We start from the raw sequence: 21,109 nt of genomic DNA, 5'->3' as shown, positions 1-21,109 counted from the left end.
GGCCCCCTCTTACAGGTGGGCAACCGCCGCCTGAAGGACTCGCCTACCTAGACTGGCATCCGCCGAAGCATAGGTATACACCTGATAGTGTTTCGTGAAAGTGTGCAGACTAGACCAGGTAGCCGCCTGACACACCTGCTGAGCCGTAGCCCGGTGCCTCAATGCCCAAGACGCCCCTACGGCTCTGGTATAATGGGCTTCCAGCCCTGAAGGAATCGGAAGCCCAGAAGAACGGTTGGCTTCAAAAATCGGTTCCTTGATCCACCGAGCCAAGGTTGACTTGGAAGCCTGCAACCCCTTACGCTGGCCAGCGACAAGGACAAAGAGCGCATCAGAACGGCGCAGTGGCGCCGTGCGAGACACGTAGATCCGGAGTGCTCTCACTAGATCTAACAAATGCAAATCCTTTTCACATTGGTGAATTGGATGAGGGCAAAATGACGGTAAGGAGATATCCTGATTGAGATGAAAAGGGGACACCACCTTAGGGAGAAAGTCCGGGACCGGACGTAGAACCACCTTATCCTGGTGAAATACCAGGAAGGGGGCTTTGCATGACAGCGCTGCAAGCTCTGACACTCTTCGGAGTGATGTAACTGCCACTAGAAATGCCACCTTCTGCGAAAGACGTGATAGAGAGACATCCCGCAGCGGCTCAAAAGGTGGTTTCTGAAGAGCCCGTAGAACCCTGTTGAGATCCCAGGGTTCCAGCGGCCGCTTGTAAGGTGGAACTATGTGGCAAACTCCCTGCAGGAACGTGCGGACCTGCGGAAGCCTGGCTAGACGCTTTTGAAAAAAACGGAAAGCGCCGATACCTGTCCCTTGAGAGAGCCGAGAGACAAACCCTTGTCCATTCCGGATTGAAGGAAGGAAAGAAAAGTGGGTAAGGCAAACGGCCAGATGGTAAACCCCTTATCAGAGCACCAGGATAAGAAGATCCTCCAAGCCCTGTGATAGATCTTGGCGGACGTTGGTTTCCTGGCCTGTCTCATAGTGGAAATGACATCTTGAGATAACCCTGAGGACGCTAGGAGCCAAGACTCAATGGCCACACAGTCAGGTTGAGGGCCGCAGAATTCAGATGGAAAAATGGCCCTTGAGACAGCAAGTCTGGTCGGTCTGGGAGCGCCCACGGTTGACCCACCGTGAGGTGCCACAGGTCCGGGTACCACGACCTCCTCGGCCAGTCTGGAGCGACGAGGATGGCGCGGCGGCAGTCGGACCTGATCTTGCGCAACACTCTGGGCAGCATTGCCAGAGGAGGAAATACATAAGGCAGTCGAAACTGCGACCAATCCTGAACTAAGGCGTCCGCCGCCAGAGCTCTGTGATCCTGAGACCGTGCCATGAATGCCGGGACTTTGTTGTTGTGCCGAGACGCCATGAGATCGACGTCCAGCGTTCCCCAGCGGCAACAGATCTCTTGAAACACGTCTGGGTGAAGAGACCATTCCCCTGCGTCCATGCCCTGGCGACTGAGAAAGTCTGCTTCCCAGTTTTCTACGCCCGGGATGTGAACCGCGGAGATGGTGGAGGCTGTGGCCTCCGCCCACAGCAGAATTCGCCGAACTTCTTGGAAGGCTTGACGACTGCGAGTGCCGCCCTGGTGGTTGATGTACGCGACCGCCGTGGCGTTGTCCGACTGTATGCGGATCTGCCTGCCCTCCAGCCACCGATGGAACGCCTTTAGGGCTAGATACACTACCCTTATCTCCAGAACATTGATCTGAAGGGAGGACTCTGTCGGAGTCCAGGTTCCCTGAGCCTTGTGGTGGAGAAAAACCGCTCCCCACCCTGACAGACTCGCGTCCGTCGTGACCACAGCCCAGGATGGGGGCAGGAAAGATTTTCCCTTCGACAGAGAAGTGGGAAGAAGCCACCACTGAAGAGAGGTCTTGGCTGCCAGAGAAAAAGAGACGTTCCTGTCTAGGGACGTCGACCTCCTGTGCCATTTGCGGAGAATGTCCCATTGGAGTGGACGCAGATGAAACTGCGCAAAGGGAACTGCCTCCATTGCTGCCACCATCTTCCCCAAGAAGTGCATGAGGCGCCTCAAGGGGTGTGACTGGGCCCGAAGGAGAGATTGCACCCCTGTTTGCAGCGAACGCTGTTTGTCCAGCGGTAGCTTGACTATCGCTGAGAGAGTATGAAACTCCATCCCGAGGTAAGTCAGTGATTGGGTCGGAGTCAATTTTGACTTTGGGAAATTGATGATCCACCCGAACCTCTGGAGAGTCTCCAGAGCAACGGTCAGACTGTGTTGACATGCCACCCTGGAGGGTGCCTTGACTAGGAGATCGTCTAAGTACGGGATCACCGAGTGGCCCTGAGAGTGTAGGACTGCCACAACGGCTGCCATGACCTTGGTGAAGACCCGTGGGGCTGTCGCCAGGCCGAAAGGCAGTGCCACAAACTGAAGGTGTTCGTCCCCCATGGCGAAACGCAGGAAGCGTTGATGCTCTGGTGCGATCGGCACATGGAGATAGGCATCCCTGATGTCGATTGATGCTAGGAAGTCTCCTTGGGACATCGAAGCGATGACAGAGCGGAGGGATTCCATGCGAAACCGCCTGGTTCTCACATGTCTGTTGAGCAATTTGAGGTCCAAAACGGGACGGAATGAACCGTCCTTTTTTGGCACCACGAACAGGTTGGAGTAAAAACCGCGACCACGTTCTTGAAGGGGAACGGGGATCACAACTCCTTCTGTCTTCAGAGTGTCCACCGCCTGAAAAAGTGCAACGGTTCGCTCGGGGGGCGGAGATGTTCTGAAAAAACGAGTCGGAGGACGAGAGCTGAACTCTATCCTGTAACCGTGAGACAGAACGTCTCTCACCCATCGGTCTTGGACATGTGGCCACCAGGCGTCGCAAAAGCGGGAGAGCCTGCCACCGACCGAGGATGCGGTTTGGGGAGGCCGAAAGTCATGAGGAGGCCGCCTTGGAGACGGTGCCTCCGGCGGTCTTTGGAGGACGTGACTTAGACCGCCATGCAGAAGAGTTCCTCTGGTTCTTCTGTGGCCTGTTGGACGAGGAGGATTGGGATCTGGCTGAGGGCCGAAAGGACCGAAACCTCGCTTGAATTTTTCGTTGCTGAGGTCTCTTTGGTTTGGGCTGGGGTAAGGACGAGTCCTTTCCCTTGGATTGCTTAATAATTTCATCCAATTGCTCGCCAAACAATCGGTCGCCAGAAAAAGGCAAACCGGTCAAGAACTTCTTGGAAGCAGAGTCTGCCTTCCATTCGCGTAGCCACATGGCCCTGCGGACTGCCACCGAATTGGCGGATGCTACCGCTGTACGGCTAGCCGAGTCCAGGACAGCATTCATGGCGTAGGATGAAAATACCGACGCCTGAGAAGTCAAAGACGCTACTTGCGGAGCAGAGGTACGGGTGACCGCATTAATCTCAGACAGACAAGCTGAGATAGCTTGGAGTGCCCACACTGCTGCAAAGGCTGGGGCAAAGGACGCGCCTATGGCTTCATAGATGGATTTCATTAGGAGCTCTATCTGCCTGTCCGTGGCATCCTTGAGCGATGAACCGTCAGCCACTGCTACTACGGATCTAGCCGCCAGTCTAGAGACTGGAGGATCCACCTTGGGACATTGAGCCCAACCCTTAACTACGTCAGAGGGGAAGGGATAACGTGTGTCATTAAGGCGTTTAGTAAAGCGCTTGTCCGGAAATGCTCTGTGCTTCTGGACAGCATCTCTGAAGTTAGAGTGATCGAAAAACGCACTCCGTGTACGTTTGGGAAACCTAAACTGGTGTTTCTCCTGCTGCGAAGCCGACTCCTCTATAGGTGGAGTTGGGGGAGAAAGATCTAGCACCTGGTTGATGGACGCTATAAGGTCATTTACTATGGCGTCCCCTTCAGGTGTATCAAGATTGAGAGCAACGTCAGGGTCAGAGTCCTGGGCTGCGACCTCCGCCTCATCCTCCAGAGAGTCCTCAAGCTGAGACCCCGAACAGCGTGATGAAGTCGGGGAAGATTCTAAGCGAGCCCGCTTAGCCGGTCTGGGACTGCGGTCCGTGCCGGAGTCCTCCACGTAATAACTAGAGGCCACCCCAGGAGCACACTTCGTCGCAGACCGAGAGGGGCCTGGGGGCGATCCCGCAGAGCCCGGGGCCTGTGTAGGGGCCGGTCTGGACTGCAAGGCCTCTAGTATCTTAGCAGACCATTTGTCCATAGACTGAGCCATGGATTGTGAAAGTGACTCAGAGAGTTTCTCAGCTAAAACTGCAAACTCTGTCCCTGCCACCTGGACAGGGGAAGCCGGCGGTTCTACCTGGGCCGAGGGTCCCACCAGTGCCCCAGGCTCCGGCTGAGCGAGTGCAACAGGGCCCGAGCATTGCTCACAGTGAGGGTAGGTGGAACCTGCAGGTAGCATAGCCGCACAAGAGGTACAGGTTGCAAAATAACCCTGTGTCTTGGCACCCTTGCTCCTTGTGAACGACATGCTGTTGTCTCCCAGGAGAGTGATCACTGAGGGTATATAGCCACAAGCTAACAGTACAGCCGAACCGAGAAAATGTATACAAATATAATAAATATATATATATATATATACACAGTTCGGCACCCTAGGGGGACCAGCACCGGGTGACCGGTGTGGCTTACCGACCGCTCAAGCGGTGTGTGGCCACCAGATTCCCTGCCTCGGGTCTCCCAGAGCTGCAGCCAGAAGTCCTCCACCGGCAGAATGTGCTTAAAACATGCATTGTTGACCTTAGGGAGATCAACATATCCACTGCGGAGACACCATCACGTGTTTCTCAACGCAGTGATTCTAGAGCATTGCCCCCTGGGAAGTATGCAAATAAGAAAGCCGCGGAGACACCATCACGTGTTTCTCAACGCTGGCAGGAAACTAGCCAGGTCTTTCACCGGGAAGGAACAACCACGGGAAGGGCAGTCTCCAGTCAAGGAGACCACCTATACCAAACATGGTATCCATCCACAGACAACCGTTTCGGGGTATTTGCCCCTCATCAGTGTGGAGTAGGAATCTGGCTAGTGTTGTTCCTTCCCGGTGAAAGACCTGGCTAGTTTCCTGCCGGCTTTCTTATGTGCTTAAAACATGGCTGTCAGCGTTCACAGGGGAGGAGGGAGCCGTGGGCGTAACTAAAAAAGTGCGGGAATCTGGTGCCACAGAGAGATTAGTGAGGGGGGAGGAGGACACCTAAGTGTGCTCCAGCCCTCACTGTCGGCGTCACGCCGACCGTCCCGCCCTTACCCCTGACTGGCAGGCCCGGGGGCGGGAGTTTAAGGCACTAGGCCGCAAAAGCCGGGGGCTAAATTTAAAACCGCGGCCGGCAAGCAGGCGCGGTCGGCGCGGTAGTCCCGGTCTCATACCAACACCGCAGCTGCTGCAGCGTCTGAGGCCAAAGTGCTCCATGCACCGTCCCCAAGGGGACACAGAGTACCTGTAGATGCAGGGTCCTGTCCCTGATGATACCAAGTCTCCTGTCCGTCAGAATCCCACAGGGGCTGCGGAGGGAGCCCGGTCCCAGTGCCTGGATGACCGGTTAGGATCCCACTTCTCCCAGAGCCCCTAAGGGATGGGGAAGGAAAACGGCATGTGGCTCCAGCCTTTGTACCCGCAATGGGTACCTCAACCTTAACAACACCGCCGACTCAGTGGGGTGAGAAGGGAGCATGCTGGGAGCCCTGTTAGGGGCCCTCTTTTCTTCCATCCGATACAATCAGCAGCTGCTGCTGACTAAAATGGGAGCATGAGTGAATGTGTGCCTCCTTCAACACAAAGCATAAAAACTGAGGCGCCCGTGATGCACGGGGGGGTGTATAGGCAGAGGGGAGGGATTACACTTTTTAAAGTGTAATACTTTGTGTGGCCTCCGGAGGCAGAAGCTATACACCCAATTGTCTGGGTCTCACAATGGAGCGACAAAGAAAACTCTTTTTTAACTTTTTTTTTTATTTTACTAGTCCCCCTAAGGGGCTATAGTGATCAGCAATCCGATCGCTCTGCCATATCTGCAGATCACAGCTACAGAGCTGAGAATTGCAGATTTGGTTTTTTAATTTCAATGCCGGCTGTATTCCGGCATTAAGAGGATGTGACTCATGTTAACTACAGGCGTCATCACATGACCCTGTGCTACCATGGCAACCACCGAAAGTCACGTGATCATGTCATGTAACTGCCGATGGGGGTGGGGTAAGTCACTGTCATGGCGGCGCGCATATACATCTCTGTGCCAGATTTTGGCAGCGAGATGTAAGGGGTTAATGGTTGCGGGTGGAAACGATTCCACCCGTGATTAGCAGGCACACATGTCAGCTGTTGAAAAAAAGCTGATATGTGCGCGGATCGCTGCGACCTGCCCACGGCAAGGGGCGGGGATTAACCTCACACGATCCATGATGTACCCAATCCAAACGTTTTTGATAAATTTTTGCAAAAAAATACGTGGTTGCTTTTGAGACTCGTTTTTCACTTTTGGTCTATATAAATGGTTTTTCAGTCAGCAAGATAAGTTTAAAATAATGAAAATCTGGAAGTGGTTGTTCTTTCCAGTATGTCATGGGTCATTAAGGGATTAAGGGGCACCAGTCACAGAGACTAAAACTGATGCACTGCAGAGCCAAACTACCGGGCATGCTTACAGCGGTCACTCACAGTGCTGGTAGTGGTGACTGTAGCTGCGCTGGCCAACCTGTATGACTGGAAGGTGGCTCCTGGGAGGAATAAACTTCATTTTCTCCAAAGTGCCATACTTTCTTTTTTTTTGCTTTTTGATATTATATATAGTGTAGGGACCTACAAGCATGAGGTTCCCGTGACGAGGGTTGTAGACTTACGTCTTATGGCCATAACGCTAACAAAAAACCTCATTTTTTTGTACAGGATACAGCCAGGCCCCTTTTTGTTCGGCCTTGCCATTAGAGTTTCTGTCCCTATGTAGCGTGCAGTGGGGGTACGGCTTGGCAGCCCGCCTGATCTAATAGTATGGGCGTCACATAATAGGCTGCGGGTTTGTGACTGTGCGTCTGCTAGTGTGAACAGTGCTCTATGCAAGCCACCAGTGTGCAGTTTTACCATCCAGCCATCACCTCCTCCATATTTGGAAGTGAGTGTGATTGGCTCCTCCTGCACCCGTGATGCCTCCACCTAGTGGGGTTTAGCTGTATCCTGCTGGAGTAGTAGTAGTTTTTTGGCCTGAGCAATATACAGCTGCAATTCCATCTTGCTGTAAGTAATGATATTCTTTCTTTTTTGCTTTTTGATATTATATAAAGTGCCATACTTCCAGTACAACAGCCGGGCACCTAACGCTTATTAACCAACAGATTAATACCAAAACTGCAGGTTAGAAGCATTTAACGACACAAGTAGTTGTCTTTAAAGTCATTTAATCTGTATGTATTAGAGGGAATCTGTCAGCAGGATTTTGCTATATAGTCTGAGATAAGTATGATGAAGGGGCTGAGACCCAAATTCCAACAAAGTCTCACGTGCTAGTGTGTATGCTGTCATTGTGATGCAATCCCAGTTTTCCATGCTGCAGATCTAGCAGTATATACAATACTGAGCCCTATATAACCCTGCCCACACCACTGATTGGATGCTTTCTGTATACACTTTACAGTGCCAGAAAATTGTTAAAGGGGAATATGTCAGCAGGTTTTTGCTATTTAAGCTAAAGCCAGAATGCTGTAAAGGTTTAGACTTAGCGTTCAGGCATGCCTCTGTTGTCCCTGTCCGATCTTGTGTTTATTGTAGCAGCTGGACCCTTATCATTGCTGTGGCTAGCTTACTTGTGCCATATTGTCCGGCACGCCCCCTCCTCTGACTGACTGTGAGGTGTCAATGTGCAGTCTCTATAGAGAGCCTGGTGTGCCCAGGGACAGCTCTGTGGACTCTGCTACATGACTAAAGCTAAACATGAACATTGTGTCATTACAGCTGCACCCATTAATCTAAGTGATAGATCATCACATTCAGAGTATCTTTGCCTATATCATACTGCTCTCAGATGAGGTAGCAAAATCCCGCTGACAGATTCCCTTTAACCCCTTCAGCCCCAAGCCTATTTTGACCCTAAAGACCAGGCCATTTTTTGCAATTCTGACCAGTGTCACTTTATGAGGTTATAACTCTGGAACGCTTCAGCGGATCCCGGTGATTCTGAGATTGTTTTTTCGTGACATATTGGGCTTCATGATAGTGGTAAATTTAGGCCGATATTTTTTGCATTTCTTTGTGAAAAAAACGGAAATTTCGCGAAAATTTTGAAAATTTTGTAATTTTCAAACTTTGAATTTTTATGCTCTAAAACCAATGAGACATATGACACAAAATAATTAATAAATAACATTTCCCACATGTCTATTTTACATCAGAACCATTTTGGGGAAAAAAAAAAAAATTTAAGGAAGTTATAGGGGTTCAAAGTTTATGAGCAATTTCTCATTTGTACAACAAAATTTACAAAGCCACTTTTTTTAGGGACCACATCACATTTGAAGCAATTTTGAAAGGTCTACATGACACAGAACACCCAAAAGTGACACCATTCCAAAAACGGCACCCCTCAGGCTACTCAAAACCACATTCAAGAAAGTTATTAACCCTTCAGGTGCTTCACAGTAACTAAAGCAATGTGGAAGGAAAAAAATGAACATTTTACTTTTTGCAACAAAAATGTTAATTTAGCCTCAAATATTGCATATTCACAAGGGTAGCAGGATTAAATGAACCCCCAAAATTTGTTGGGCAATTTCTACTGAACACGCAGATACCTCATATGTGGCGAAAAACCACTGTTTGGGCGCACGGCAGGACTCGGAAGGGAAGGAGCGCCATTTGACTTTTTTGAACAGAAAATTAGCTGGAATCGTTAGCCGCACCATGTTGCGTTTGGAGAGCCCCTGAGGTGCCGAAACAGTGGAGCTCCCCCACATGTGACCCCATTTTGGAAACTAGACCCCTCATGGAATTTATCTAGATGTTTATTGAGCACTTTGAGCCTCTGGGGGCTTCACAAAAGTGAATAGAGTTGAGCCGTGAAAGTAAAAAAAAACTTTTTTACCACAAAATTGTTACTTCAACCAGGTAGCTTTTTTTTTCACAAGGGTATCAGGAAAAATTGCACCATAAAATGTATTGTGCAATTTCTCCTGAGTACGCAGATACCTCATATGTGGTGGAACTCAAATGTTTGGGCGCACAGCAGGGCTCGGAAGGCAAGGAGCGTCATTTGACGTTTCAAACGCAAAACTGTCTGGGATAATTAGCGTATTCCATGCTGTTTGGAGACCCCCTGAGGTGCCGAAACAGTGGAGCTCCCCCACATGTGACCCCATTTTGGAAACTAGACCCCCATGGCATAGAAAAAAAAAACAGCGGAAGATGGGGGGGCGGCAGATGGGGCGGCAGCAGATGGGGGGGCAGCGGCATATAAAGGGAGCATCTGTGATTGTGAGACGGCGGCTGGGATAGGGTGGGGGCGGATGGGAGAGGGCGCAGTGGATGCAGGAGCGGCAGAGGATGGGGGGAGGGGCGGGTGGGGGGCTTGATGGGTGGGAAGGGGAGTGGGAGGTGAGATTGGGGATAGTTACCCTACAGGATGGATCTAGGCAGCTGGATCACAGGAGATGAAGGAGGCAGCAGATCGGGGAGGGTGAGAGGTGGGGGAGGGAGCGCAGCGCAGATCACGGAGGAGACAGGTGAGCAGAGCACAGATCACGGAGGAGACAGGTGAGCAGAGCACAGATCACGGAGGAGACAGGTGAGCAGAGCACAGATCACGGAGGAGACAGGTGAGCAGAGCACAGATCACGGAGGAGACAGGTGAGCAGAGCACAGATCACGGGGGTGAGAGGTGAGGGAGAGCGGACAGCAGATCACGGGGTGACAGGTGAGGGAGCACAGATCACGGGGGTGAGAGGTGAGAGAGCGCAGATCACGGGGGAGAGAGGTGAGCAGAGCGCAGATCATGGGGGAGAGAGGTGGAGGGAGAGTGGACAGTAGATCACGGGGGTGACAGGGGAGGGAGCACAGATCACGGGGGTGACAGGGGAGGGAGCACAGATCACGGGGGTGACAGGGGAGGGAGCACAGATCACGGGGGTGACAGGGGAGGGAGCACAGATCACGGGGGTGACAGGGGAGGGAGCACAGATCACGGCGGTGACAGGGGAGAGAGCGCACATCACGGCGGTGACAGGGGAGGGAGCACAGATCACGGGGGTGACGGGAGGGAGCACAGATCACGGGGGTGACAGGGGAGGGAGCGCACATCACGGCGGTGACAGGGGAGGGAGCGCACATCACGGCGGTGACAGGGGAGGGTGCGCGCACATCACGGCGGTGACAGGGGAGGGAGCGCACATCACGGGGGTGAGAGGTGAGAGCGCAGATCACGGGGGAGAGAGGTGAGCAGAGCGCAGATCACGGGGGAGAGAGGTGGAGGGAGAGTGGACAGTAGATCACGGGGGTGACAGGGGAGGGAGCACAGATCACGGCGGTGACAAGGGAGAGCACACATCACGGCGGTGACAGCGGAGGGAGCGCACATCACGGCGGTGACAGGGGAGGGGGCGCACATCACGGCGGTGACAGGGGAGGGGGCGCACATCATGGCGGTGACAGGGGAGGGGGCGCACATCACGGCGGTGACAGGGGAGGGGGCGGGTAGCTGACCACGGGGGTGAGAGGTGGGGGGGAGCGTGCAGCACATCACGGAGGGGAGGGGGCGAGCAGCACATCACGGAGGGGAGGGGGCGAGCAGCACATCACGGAGGGGAGGGGGCGAGCAGCACATCACGGAGGGGAGGGGGCGAGCAGCACATCACGGAGGGGAGGGGGCGAGCAGCACATCACGGAGGGGAGGGGGCGAGCAGCACATCACGGAGGGGAGGGGGCGAGCAGCACATCACGGAGGGGAGGGGGCGAGCAGCACATCACGGAGGGGAGGGGGCGAGCAGCACATCACGGAGGGGAGGGGGCGAGCAGCACATCACGGAGGGGAGGGGGCGAGCAGCACATCACGGAGGGGAGGGGGCGAGCAGCACATCACGGAGGGGAGGGGGCGAGCAGCACATCACGGAGGGGAGGGGAGGGGGCGAGCAGCACATCACGGAGGGGAGGGGAGGGGGCGAGCAGCACATCACGGAGGGGAGGGGAGGGGGCGAGCAGCACATCACGGAGGGGAGGGGAGGGAAGGGGGCGAGCAGCACATCACGGAGGGGAGGGGAGGGGGCGAGCAGCACATCACGGAGGGGAGGGGAGGGGGCGAGCAGCACATCACGGAGGGGAGGGGAGGGGAGGGGAGGGGGCGAGCAGCACATCACGGAGGGGAGGGGGCGAGCACCGATCACGAGGGGGAGGGGCCGGGCAGCAGATCGGAGGGAGCGGTGGCACTATGACAGATGGAGGAGGACAGGGTGCACGATCCCTGTCCTCCTCCATCTGTCAGTGCCACCGCTCCCTCCGATCTGCTGCACGGAGGTGAGGGGCCGGGCAGCAGATTGGGGGAACAGTAGCACTGTGGCAGATGGAGGGCGGCGGCGGCAGCGGATCGGGAGGTGTGGGGGTGAGGGTGCGGGCAGGAGATCGGGGAGACAGGTGGCAAATCGCGGAGGGCAGCGGCGGCGGATCGGGACGCTTTTCGTACAGTGAGTGCAATGGCAGCGCGGCAACTTCCGGGTCCCATGCTCCGGTCTCATAACAGCATGGGACCGGAGCTTGTCGCCCTGCCATTACACTGTGTACACTCACTGTGCTCAGCGTGCTGCAGGGACAAGGGAAGCTGATGGGGGCCGTCACCGGCAACAGGTCCACTGTGATTGGAGAAATCGGTCACAAGGCCGATCTCTCCAATCACAGCAGTGGAGCTGGGGGAGGGTGATCCAGTGAGGTCACCCAGCTCCAGCCAATGGCCAGTGCTACAGCTGCACTGGCCAGGGCTGGATTTCAATGTTTCAGTCATTTTAAATGGCTGGAACATTACAGTGGCTGTGATTGGTTGAGCGGCGTTCCTCAGCCAATCACAGCCTCCGTAGGTCCGGGGAGGAGGCACCACCCCTCCTGAGGTCAGGTACAGGTCCCCTCCTCCCCGAATCTGCGGTTTATGTTAACCGATCGCAGTCACCGGAGGCTCCGGTGCCGCGATTCCGCCATGACGGAAAGATCCGTCCTTGGTCGTTAAGGCCCAGGGCACAAGGACGGATCTTTCCGTCCATGGTCGTGAAGGGGTTAATCAGCAGTAGGGGCAGGTTCACACAGAGCAGGCGACTAGGAGGCACAAGACATCCAGTCCTGAAGTAATAACTTCTGGTTTATAAACGCTGATTTTATTGAGACACACAGCCAAGTAAGTGATACATCACTGGAAATAGGTTCTCTGCCCCTACATCATACTGCTCTCAGATTACATAGCAAAATCTGTTTGACAAATCCCCTTTAATTTCAGATTAAAGCCAGGCACCCTATTACTTTGTCATTTCGCAGCAGAAGCAGGGCTGCCGTCCATACCCTTCCATCCTTACCTCCTCTTCCAGTCTTTCCTTCTGCTGGACAAGGTGCTCTAATTTCTGACGTGACTGCTTTAGGTCAAAATCCAGCATGGAGCACTGCTTCTCTAGCTCCATCCTCCGGCTCTCCGCTTTCTCCTTCGCTGCTCTTTCTGCTTTCACTTTCAATTCCATTTCTAAAACCAAACATAACATTATATTTGAAGGTCAGGACAGCGATTAGAAGAGGTCGCGTGTCATTACATGATGTGTATAATAAGCACCATTTCTCAATAAACTGATACATTGCAACTATTAAATTGCATTTAATATTGACAGGCGCAGCATGGCTGTGATGAGCACTACTGCGCCATTCATGTCTAAGGGACACGCCGCTTTATTCGAGCGCAGAAAGGCGGAATGACTGATCATTTCTTGTGATCAGAGGTTGGTGGGGACCCCTGGATTAGATCTTGCCTATAGTGGACATCCCTTTTTACCGCATGCAAGCATAGTATACCTAAGAGATCTGCTTCAAAGGTAATCCCTTACCAGGTTTTACTACTCCATCTGAGGGCATCATCCTGCAGGTGCAGAGACACAGATTCCAGTGATCTGTAATTTACTGGGCTACTTGCTGCAGTTTTGATAAACTCACTTCTTTTTCTGCTCCAGATTTAGCAGCTCTCTGAATACTGAGCGCTTTATAATTTCGCACACACCACTAATTAGCAGATTTAGGCCAGGGCCACAAGGGGTACTAGTGCGATACTCGCATGACACTCAGCTCGCGCTGGCAGCACAGCAGGAGCCAAGTGTCATGCTAGTATCCCTGCGACTGTGGTCAGACTGTGCGAGCGGACCACAGATGCGGGGGGCGGGCCAGTGCTGAGGAGGAGGGGAGGGATTTATCTCCCTCCCTCCTCCGTTGCCAGCTATTGTGATTCTCGCTCTGCACGTGCAGTGCACCGGTGTACCGCGAGTGCAGTGCGATTTTTCTCTCGCCCCATTCACTTGAATGGGTGCGAGAGAAAAGAGTCTCGCATTACAGTCACAGCATGCTGCGATTGTTTTCTCGGTCCGATTAGGGCTGAGAAATAATCGCTCATGTGCGTTGTCACACAGGCTAATATTGGTCCAAGTGGAATGCAATGTTTTATCGCACTCCACTCGCACCGATTTTCTCGCCGTGTGGCTAAAGCTGGTGTCACACATAACGACGACGACAACGACGTCGCTGCTACGTCACCATTTTCTGTGACGTTGCAGCGACGTCCAGTCGCTGTCTGTGACATCCAGCAACGACCTGGCCCCTGCTGTGAGGTCGCCGGTCGTTGCTGAATGTCCAGCTTCATTTTTTGGTCGTCACTCTCCCGCTGTGACACACACATCGCTGTGTGTGACAGCGAGAGAGCGACGAAATGAAGCGATCAGGAGCCGGCACTGGCAGCTGCGGTAAGCTGTAACCAGCGTAAACATCGGGTAACCAAGGGAAGACCTTTCCCTGGTTACCCGATGTTTACGCTGGTTACCAGCCTCCGCTCTTGCTGCCAGTGCCGGCTCCTGCACTGTGACATGTGGCTGCAGTACACATCGGGTAATTAACCCGATGTATACTGTAGCAAGGAGAGCAAGGAGCCAGCGCTAAGCAGTGCGCGCGGCTCCTTGCTCTCTGCACTGTGACATGTAGCTGCAGCACACATCGGGTTAATTAACCCGATGTGTACTGTACTTAGGAGAGCAAGGAGCCAGCGCTAAGCGCGGCTCCCTGCACATGTAGCACAGCGACGTTATGATCGCTGCTTCTGCTGTGTTTGACAGCTAAGCAGCGATCATAACAGCGACTTACAAGGTCGCTGTTACGTCACCGAAAATGGTGACGTAACAGCGACGTCGTTGTCGCTGTCGCTTAGTGTGACACCAGCTTTAGGCCTTATGTGTACACTGAGCATAGATAGACAGCTGCTAATCAGGCGTGAGCTGGGTTATACAAAGTTGATGAATATGGAGAACTACAGGGCAGCAAATTTGTTAGTCCTCTAGTGATAATCTCCTGCTGATAAAACATTCATTAGATAAAAACTACAGCAAGGAGCCAGTAAGTGACAAATCTCTGCAATCAGGATCTCTGCACCTACATTAGACTGCTCTCAGATTGACTATAATACCTGGTGATAGATTTGCTATAAAGGGTTTTTTCAGTTTCAGTCCCCCGATTCAGTGTCAAATGTCCACCGCTGCTCCTGGTGTATTTTATTGTCTGCAGCGCCTACATCATGTCAACAGCACAGTAGGAAATAGCTGAGATCATTGATTGGCTGCAGCGCTATTAACAGGATATCAGTGCAGCTAACAACCGAGGAGGCGGAGAAAAGCATTAAAAACAAAAAACCAAAAACCTACAGCTGGGGGCCAGGGTTTGAAGAAAAGAAAACCCTCTTTAAAGTATAGATACAACGAAGGCAGACCAGACTCACCACACATAGCCACTGACTTCTCTTCTTCAAAGGACTGGTGTTTGTCACTCAGCCTCGCCTTTGTCACTTTATGCTCATTCATCTCCTGGTCCAACCCCTGCTGCAAAGATTTCAGCTGATAGTTCAGCTCTATTTCTACATTGTTCTTTTCCTGTTAGAAAGAAAACACATTGACCATTAACGCAATACAAATCAGCGCTTAAACCGCGACTTTTAGCTGCACTTCTCGCCCATTAGTTTTACATTTTCATCCACATTACCAACAAGTATATACATAGTCAGTAATTCTACATTTCATTAATGGCAATCATTAGATCAGGCGCTGAATGTCCTGTAAGCAGGAACGTTTCGCCAGCACTAACTTTTTCTGACTTGTTCAGGAGATCCAGTGCCTCTTTCCTGTCCATTTCTGCCCTTTCAAGATTGTGCTTGAGATGCTTCAGCTCTTCTTGCATTGATGTCATTCTCGCTGTATGAAGACAATAAAAAGATGTCACACTCCTCAGTAGCAGAATTGTCCGCACAACAAACCTGTAACAGGATCACACCCGAGAACCTAATGAAACTGGTGCAAAGTGCATGTAAGGAACAATAAAAGACCCATACCTATAAAGGGAAGAGAACTTATTGGTATCAATGAAATGAAAGCTCCTTTAGACATCATGTGTGAGCAGGGGACATCTCAGCAACATGCTCATCCCGAAAATAAGGAGCACGAGCACAGAACAATGCTCTGTTTGATACCAGCACCACGAGCTATCCTCCAGACTGCAATTACTAGTGTCTGCGCATATATTTACCAGTGCCATGAATTGGGCAGGGAATGTGTTTTCTTTCCTTTCGTCTATTTAGCCATTTTTGAAACAAAGGATAAAACCAATAATACAATCGTTACTGTATGCAATTACAGAATTATGTTACCCATCACATGCAACCATGTTATTCAGACATACGCTATATAGACAAAAGTGTTGGAGCCCTTCCAGTAAAATGATTGTATTCAGTCTCATTTCCATCCACAGGTGTATAAAATCCAGCCCCTCGCCCTGCAGCCTGCCATTACTCCTATTACTGATAAACTGGGACACTAAGAAGCTCAGTGGATTCAAGAAACAATTCAATATTATTTCTTCCCTCCTAAATATTCCACCATCAACTGAGGGATGTAATTAAAAATCACAAAAAAAGTCACAAAGTAACAGAGGGGGGTCTAGCAGTGGCGCATAGTGCTTAATCACCATGACTCTGCCAACTCCATAACGGCAGAGGCCAAAGCTGATCTGGCATGGACATTGGCACAAAAGAAGGGAATTTTGTTTACTTACCGTAAATTCCTTTTCTTCTAGCTCCTATTGGGAGACCCAGCCAATTGGGTGTATAGCTTCTGCCTCCGGAGGCCACACAAAGTATTACACTTTAAAAAGTGTAACCCCTCCCCTCTGCCTATACACCCTCCCGTGCATCACGGGCTCCTCAGTTTTGGTGCAAAAGCAGGAAGGAGGAAACTTATAAATTGGTCTAAGGTAAATTCAATCCGAAGGATGTTCGGAGAACTGAACCATGAACCAAAAGAACAATTCAACATGAACAACATGAGTACACAAAAGAACAAACAGCCCGAAGGGAACAGGGGCGGGTGCTGGGTCTCCCAATAGGAGCTAGAAGAAAAGGAATTTACGGTAAGTAAACAAAATTCCCTTCTTCTTTGTCGCTCCATTGGGAGACCCAGACAATTGGGACGTCCAAAAGCAGTCCCTGGGTGGGTAAAAGAATACCTCAATAAAAAGAGCCGAAAACGACCCCCTCTTACAGGTGGGCAACCGCCGCCTGAAGGACTCGCCTACCTAGACTGGCGTCTGCCGAAGCATAGATATGCACCTGATAGTGTTTCGTGAAAGTGTGCAGACTAGACCAGGTAGCTGCCTGACACACCTGCTGAGCCGTAGCCCGGTGCCGCAATGCCCAGGACGCACCCACGGCTCTGGTAGAATGGGCTTTCAGCCTCAAAGGAAGCGGAAGCCCAGAAGAACGGTAGGCTTCAAGAATCGGTTCCTTGATCCACCGAGCTAAGGTTGACTTGGAAGCCTGCGAACCCTTACTCTGGCCAGCGACAAGGACAAAGAGCGCATCTGAACGGCGCAGGGGCGCCGTGCGAGACACGTAGAGCCAGAGAGCTCTCACCAGATCTAACGAGTGCAAATCCTTTTCACATTGGTGAACTGGATGAGAGCAAAATGAAGGTAAGGAGATATCCTGATTGAGATGAAAAGGGGATACCACCTTAGGGAGAAATTCCGGGACCGGACGCAGAACCAACTTATCCTGGTGAAAAACCAGGAAGGGGGCTTTGCATGACAGCGCTGCCAGCTCCGACACTCTACGGAGCGATGTAACTGCCACTAGAAATGCCACCTTCTGCGAAAGACGTGATAAAGAGACATCCCGCAGCGGCTCGAAAGGTGGTTTCTGAAGAGCCGTTAGCACCCTGTTAAGATCCCAGGGTTCCAGCGGACGCTTGTAAGGTGGGACTATGTGGCAAACTCCCTGCAGGAACGTGCGGACCTGCGGAAGCCTAGCTAGACGCTTTTGAAAAAATACGGATAGCGCCGAAACTTGTCCCTTGAGAGAGCCGAGAGACAAACCCTTGTCCATTCCGGATTGAAGGAATGAAAGAAAAGTGGGCAAGGCAAAGGGCCAGGGGGTAAAACCCTTATCAGAGCACCAGGATAAGAAGATCCTCCAAGATCTGTGATAGATCTTGGCGGACGTTGGTTTCCTGGCCTGTCTCATAGTGGCAATGACATCTTGAGATAACCCTGAGGACGCTAGGAGCCAGGACTCAATGGCCACACAGTCAGGTTGAGGGCCGCAGAATTCAGATGGAAAAACGGCCCTTGTGACAGCAAGTCTGGGCGGTCTGGGAGCGCCCACGGTTGACCCACCGTGAGGTGCCACAGATCCGGGTACCACGACCGCCTCGGCCAATCTGGGGCGACGAGAATGGCGCGACGACAGTCGGACCTGATTTTGCGCAGCACTCTGGGCAGCATCGCCAGAGGAGGAAATACATAGGGCAGTCGAAACTGCGACCAATCCTGAACTAATGCGTCCGCCGCCAGAGCTCTGTGATCTTGAGACCGGGCCATGAATGCCGGGACCATGTTGTTGTGCCGTGACGCCATGAGATCGACGTCCGGCGTTCCCCAGCGGCGACAGATCTCTCGAAACACGTCTGGGTGAAGAGACCATTCCCCCGCGTCCATGCCCTGTCGGCTGAGAAAATCTGCTTCCCAGTTTTCTACGCCCGGGATGTGAACTGCGGAGATGGTGGAAGCTGAGGCTTCCACCCACTGCAGAATTCGTCGGACTTCCTGGAAGGCTTGACGACTACGAGTGCCGCCTTGGTGGTTGATGTATGCGACGGCAGTGGCGTTGTCCGACTGGATCCGGATCTGCCTGCCCTCCAGCCACCGATGAAAGGCCAATAGGGCTAGATACACTGCCCTTATCTCCAGAATATTGATCTGAAGGGATGACTATCGGAGTCCAGGTTCCCTGAGCCCTGTGGTGGAGAAAAACCGCCCCCCACCCTGACAGGCTCGCGTCCGTCGTGACCACAGCCCAGGTGGGGGGTAGGAAGGATTTTCCCTGCGATAGAGAGTTGGGAAGGAGCCACCACTGAAGTGACGTCTTGGTTGCAAGGGAAAGAGAGACGTTCCTGTCGAGTGAAGTCGACCTCCTGTCCCATTTGCGGAGAATGTCCCACTGGAGTGGCCGCAGATGGAATTGCGCGAAGGGCACTGCCTCCATCGCTGCCACCATCTTCCCCAGGAAGTGCATGAGGCGCCTCAAGGGGTGTAACTGACCCCGAAGAAGAGATTGCACCCCTGCCTGCAGCGAAAGCTGTTTGTCCAGCGGTAGCATGACTACTGCTGACTGAGTATGAAACTCCATCCCAAGGTACGTCAGTGATTGGGTCGGTGTCAACTTGGATTTTGGGAAGTTGATGATCCACCCGAACTGCTGGAGAGTCGCCAGAGCGACTGTAAGGCTGTTTTGACACGCCATCTGAGAGGGTGCCCTGACCAGAAGATCGTCTAAGTAGGGAATCACCGAGTGGCCCTGCGAGTGTAGGACCGCCACAACAGATGCCATGACCTTGGTGAACACCCGTGGGGCTGTCGCCAGGCCGAAAGGCAATGCCACGAACTGAAGGTGTTCGTCCCCGATGGCGAAACGCAAAAAGCGTTGATGTTCGGGTGCGATCGGCACATGGAGATAAGCATCCTTGATGTCGATCGATGCTAGGAAGTCTCCTTGTGACATCGAAGCGATGACAGAGCGGAGAGATTCCATCCGAAACCGTCTGGTGCTCACATGTCTGTTGAGCAGTTTGAGGTCCAGAACGGGATGGAATGATCCGTCCTTCTTTGGCACCACGAACAAGTTGGAGTAAAAGCCGCGACCATGTTCCTGGAGGGGAACAGGGATCACAACTCCTTCTGTCTTCAGAGCGTTCACCGCTTGAAAAAGTGCATTGGCTCGCTCGGGGGGCGGAGATGTTCTGAAGAAACGAGTCGGGGGACGAGAGCTGAACTCTATCCTGTAACCGTGAGACAGAATGTCTCTCACCAATCGGTCTTGAACATGTGGCCACCAGGCGTCGCAAAAGCGGGAGAGCCTGCCACCGACCGAGGATGCGGTTCGGGGTTCCAACCGATATAACTAAAATGAGAAGCTGAGTGGATGTGTGCCTCCTTCCACACAAAGCAAAAAACTGAGGAGCCCGTGATGCACGGGAGGGTGTATAGGCAGAGGGGAGGGGTTACACTTTTTAAAGTGTAATACTTTGTGTGGCCTCCGGAGGCAGAAGCTATACACCCAATTGTCTGGGTCTCCCAATGGAGCGACAAAGAAAAGAGAATTTTGTTTACTTACCGTAAATTCTTTTTCTTATAGTTCCGTATTGGGAGACACAGACATTGGGGTGTATAGCTTCTGCCTCCGGAGGACACACAAAGTACTACACTAAAAAGTGTAGCTCCTCCCTCTAAGCATATACACCCACTGGATAACCAAATATAGCCAGTTTAGTGCAAAAGCTGAAGGAGAATAGCCACCCACAAGTAGAGATAGAGCAAGAACCGGAACAACCGGAGCCTCTGTCTACAACAACAGCCGGTGATAACACGCGGAACAAGAAACTGCCAACAGGCAACAGGGAGGGTGCTGGGTCTCCCAATACGGAATTATAAGAAAAAGAATTTACGGTAAGTAAACAAAATTCTCTTTTTCTTTATCGTTCCTATGGGAGACCCAGACCATGGGACGTCTCAAAGCAGTCCATGGGTGGGAATAAACAGAAAACTGAGAAGTAGGCGAAACCTAACTTCACAAATGGGCGACTGCTGCCTGAAGGATGCGTCTGCCCAAGCTCGCATCTGCCGAAGCATGAGCATGCACTTGGTAGTGCTTCGAAAAGGTGTGCAGACTAGACCAAGTGGCAGCCTGACAGACCTGCTGAGCCGTAGCCTGGTGCCTGAAAGCCCAAGAGGCACCGATAGCTCTGGTCGAGTGTGCCTTGATCCCCGGCGGGGGAGGCACTTGAGTACACTGGTAGGCATCAGAAATGGCCGACCTAATCCAACGAGCCAGGGTCGGTTTAGAAGCCGAGAGGCCCTTACGCCGACCTGTGGTCAGCACAAAAAGAGAGGTGCACCGCCTAAGAACAGCGGTGCGTGACACATAGATCCGGAGCGCCCGCACCAGATCTAAAGTATGCAACACTTTCTCAAAGCGATGAACAGGAGCCGGACAAAAGGAAGGCAATGAAATGTCCTGGTTAAGGTGGAAAGGAGATACCACCTTAGGGAGAAAGTCCGGAGTCGGACGGAGAACCACCTTGTCTTGATGAAAAACCAAAAAAGGCGACTCCAAAGAGAGCGCAGCTAAATCAGAGACTCTCCTGAGGGAAGTTATGGCCACTAGAAAGACGACTTTCTGTGAAAGACGAAACAAAGAAACCTCCCTAAGAGGCTCAAAGGGGGGTTTCTGTAAGGCCGTGAGGACAAGATTAAGGTCCCAGGGATCCAAAGGCCGCCAGTAAGGCGGAATTATGTGAGATGCGCCCTGCATAAAAGGTGCGCACCTG

The 21,109-nt window shown here is 52.4% G+C and overlaps 1 protein-coding gene across 3 annotated transcripts in view; it reads right to left on the bottom strand.

The window, feature by feature from the left end:
* ROCK1 (Rho associated coiled-coil containing protein kinase 1) overlaps positions 1–21,109 on the bottom strand; it is a 287,747-nt gene that overhangs the window by 96,691 nt on the left and 169,947 nt on the right. For all 3 annotated transcript variants that reach the window (XR_012724294.1, XM_075314471.1, XM_075314473.1), the window contains exons 17-19: positions 15,321–15,427; positions 14,959–15,109; positions 12,518–12,678 (exon numbers count right to left, since the gene is read on the bottom strand). Coding sequence is in view for 2 of the 3 variants with exons in the window: in XM_075314471.1 (XP_075170586.1) it covers positions 12,518–12,678; positions 14,959–15,109; positions 15,321–15,427 (419 nt within the window). In the remaining variant the exon portion in view is untranslated. The remainder of the gene's footprint in view (positions 1–12,517; positions 12,679–14,958; positions 15,110–15,320; positions 15,428–21,109) is intronic.

The sequence above is a fragment of the Anomaloglossus baeobatrachus genome, chromosome 6, assembly GCF_048569485.1.
Source record: "Anomaloglossus baeobatrachus isolate aAnoBae1 chromosome 6, aAnoBae1.hap1, whole genome shotgun sequence".
Classification (NCBI taxonomy): domain Eukaryota; kingdom Metazoa; phylum Chordata; class Amphibia; order Anura; family Aromobatidae; genus Anomaloglossus; species Anomaloglossus baeobatrachus.
Note: the sequence above shows the minus strand (reverse complement) of the source record. Positions and strands in the feature narration are given on the sequence as shown.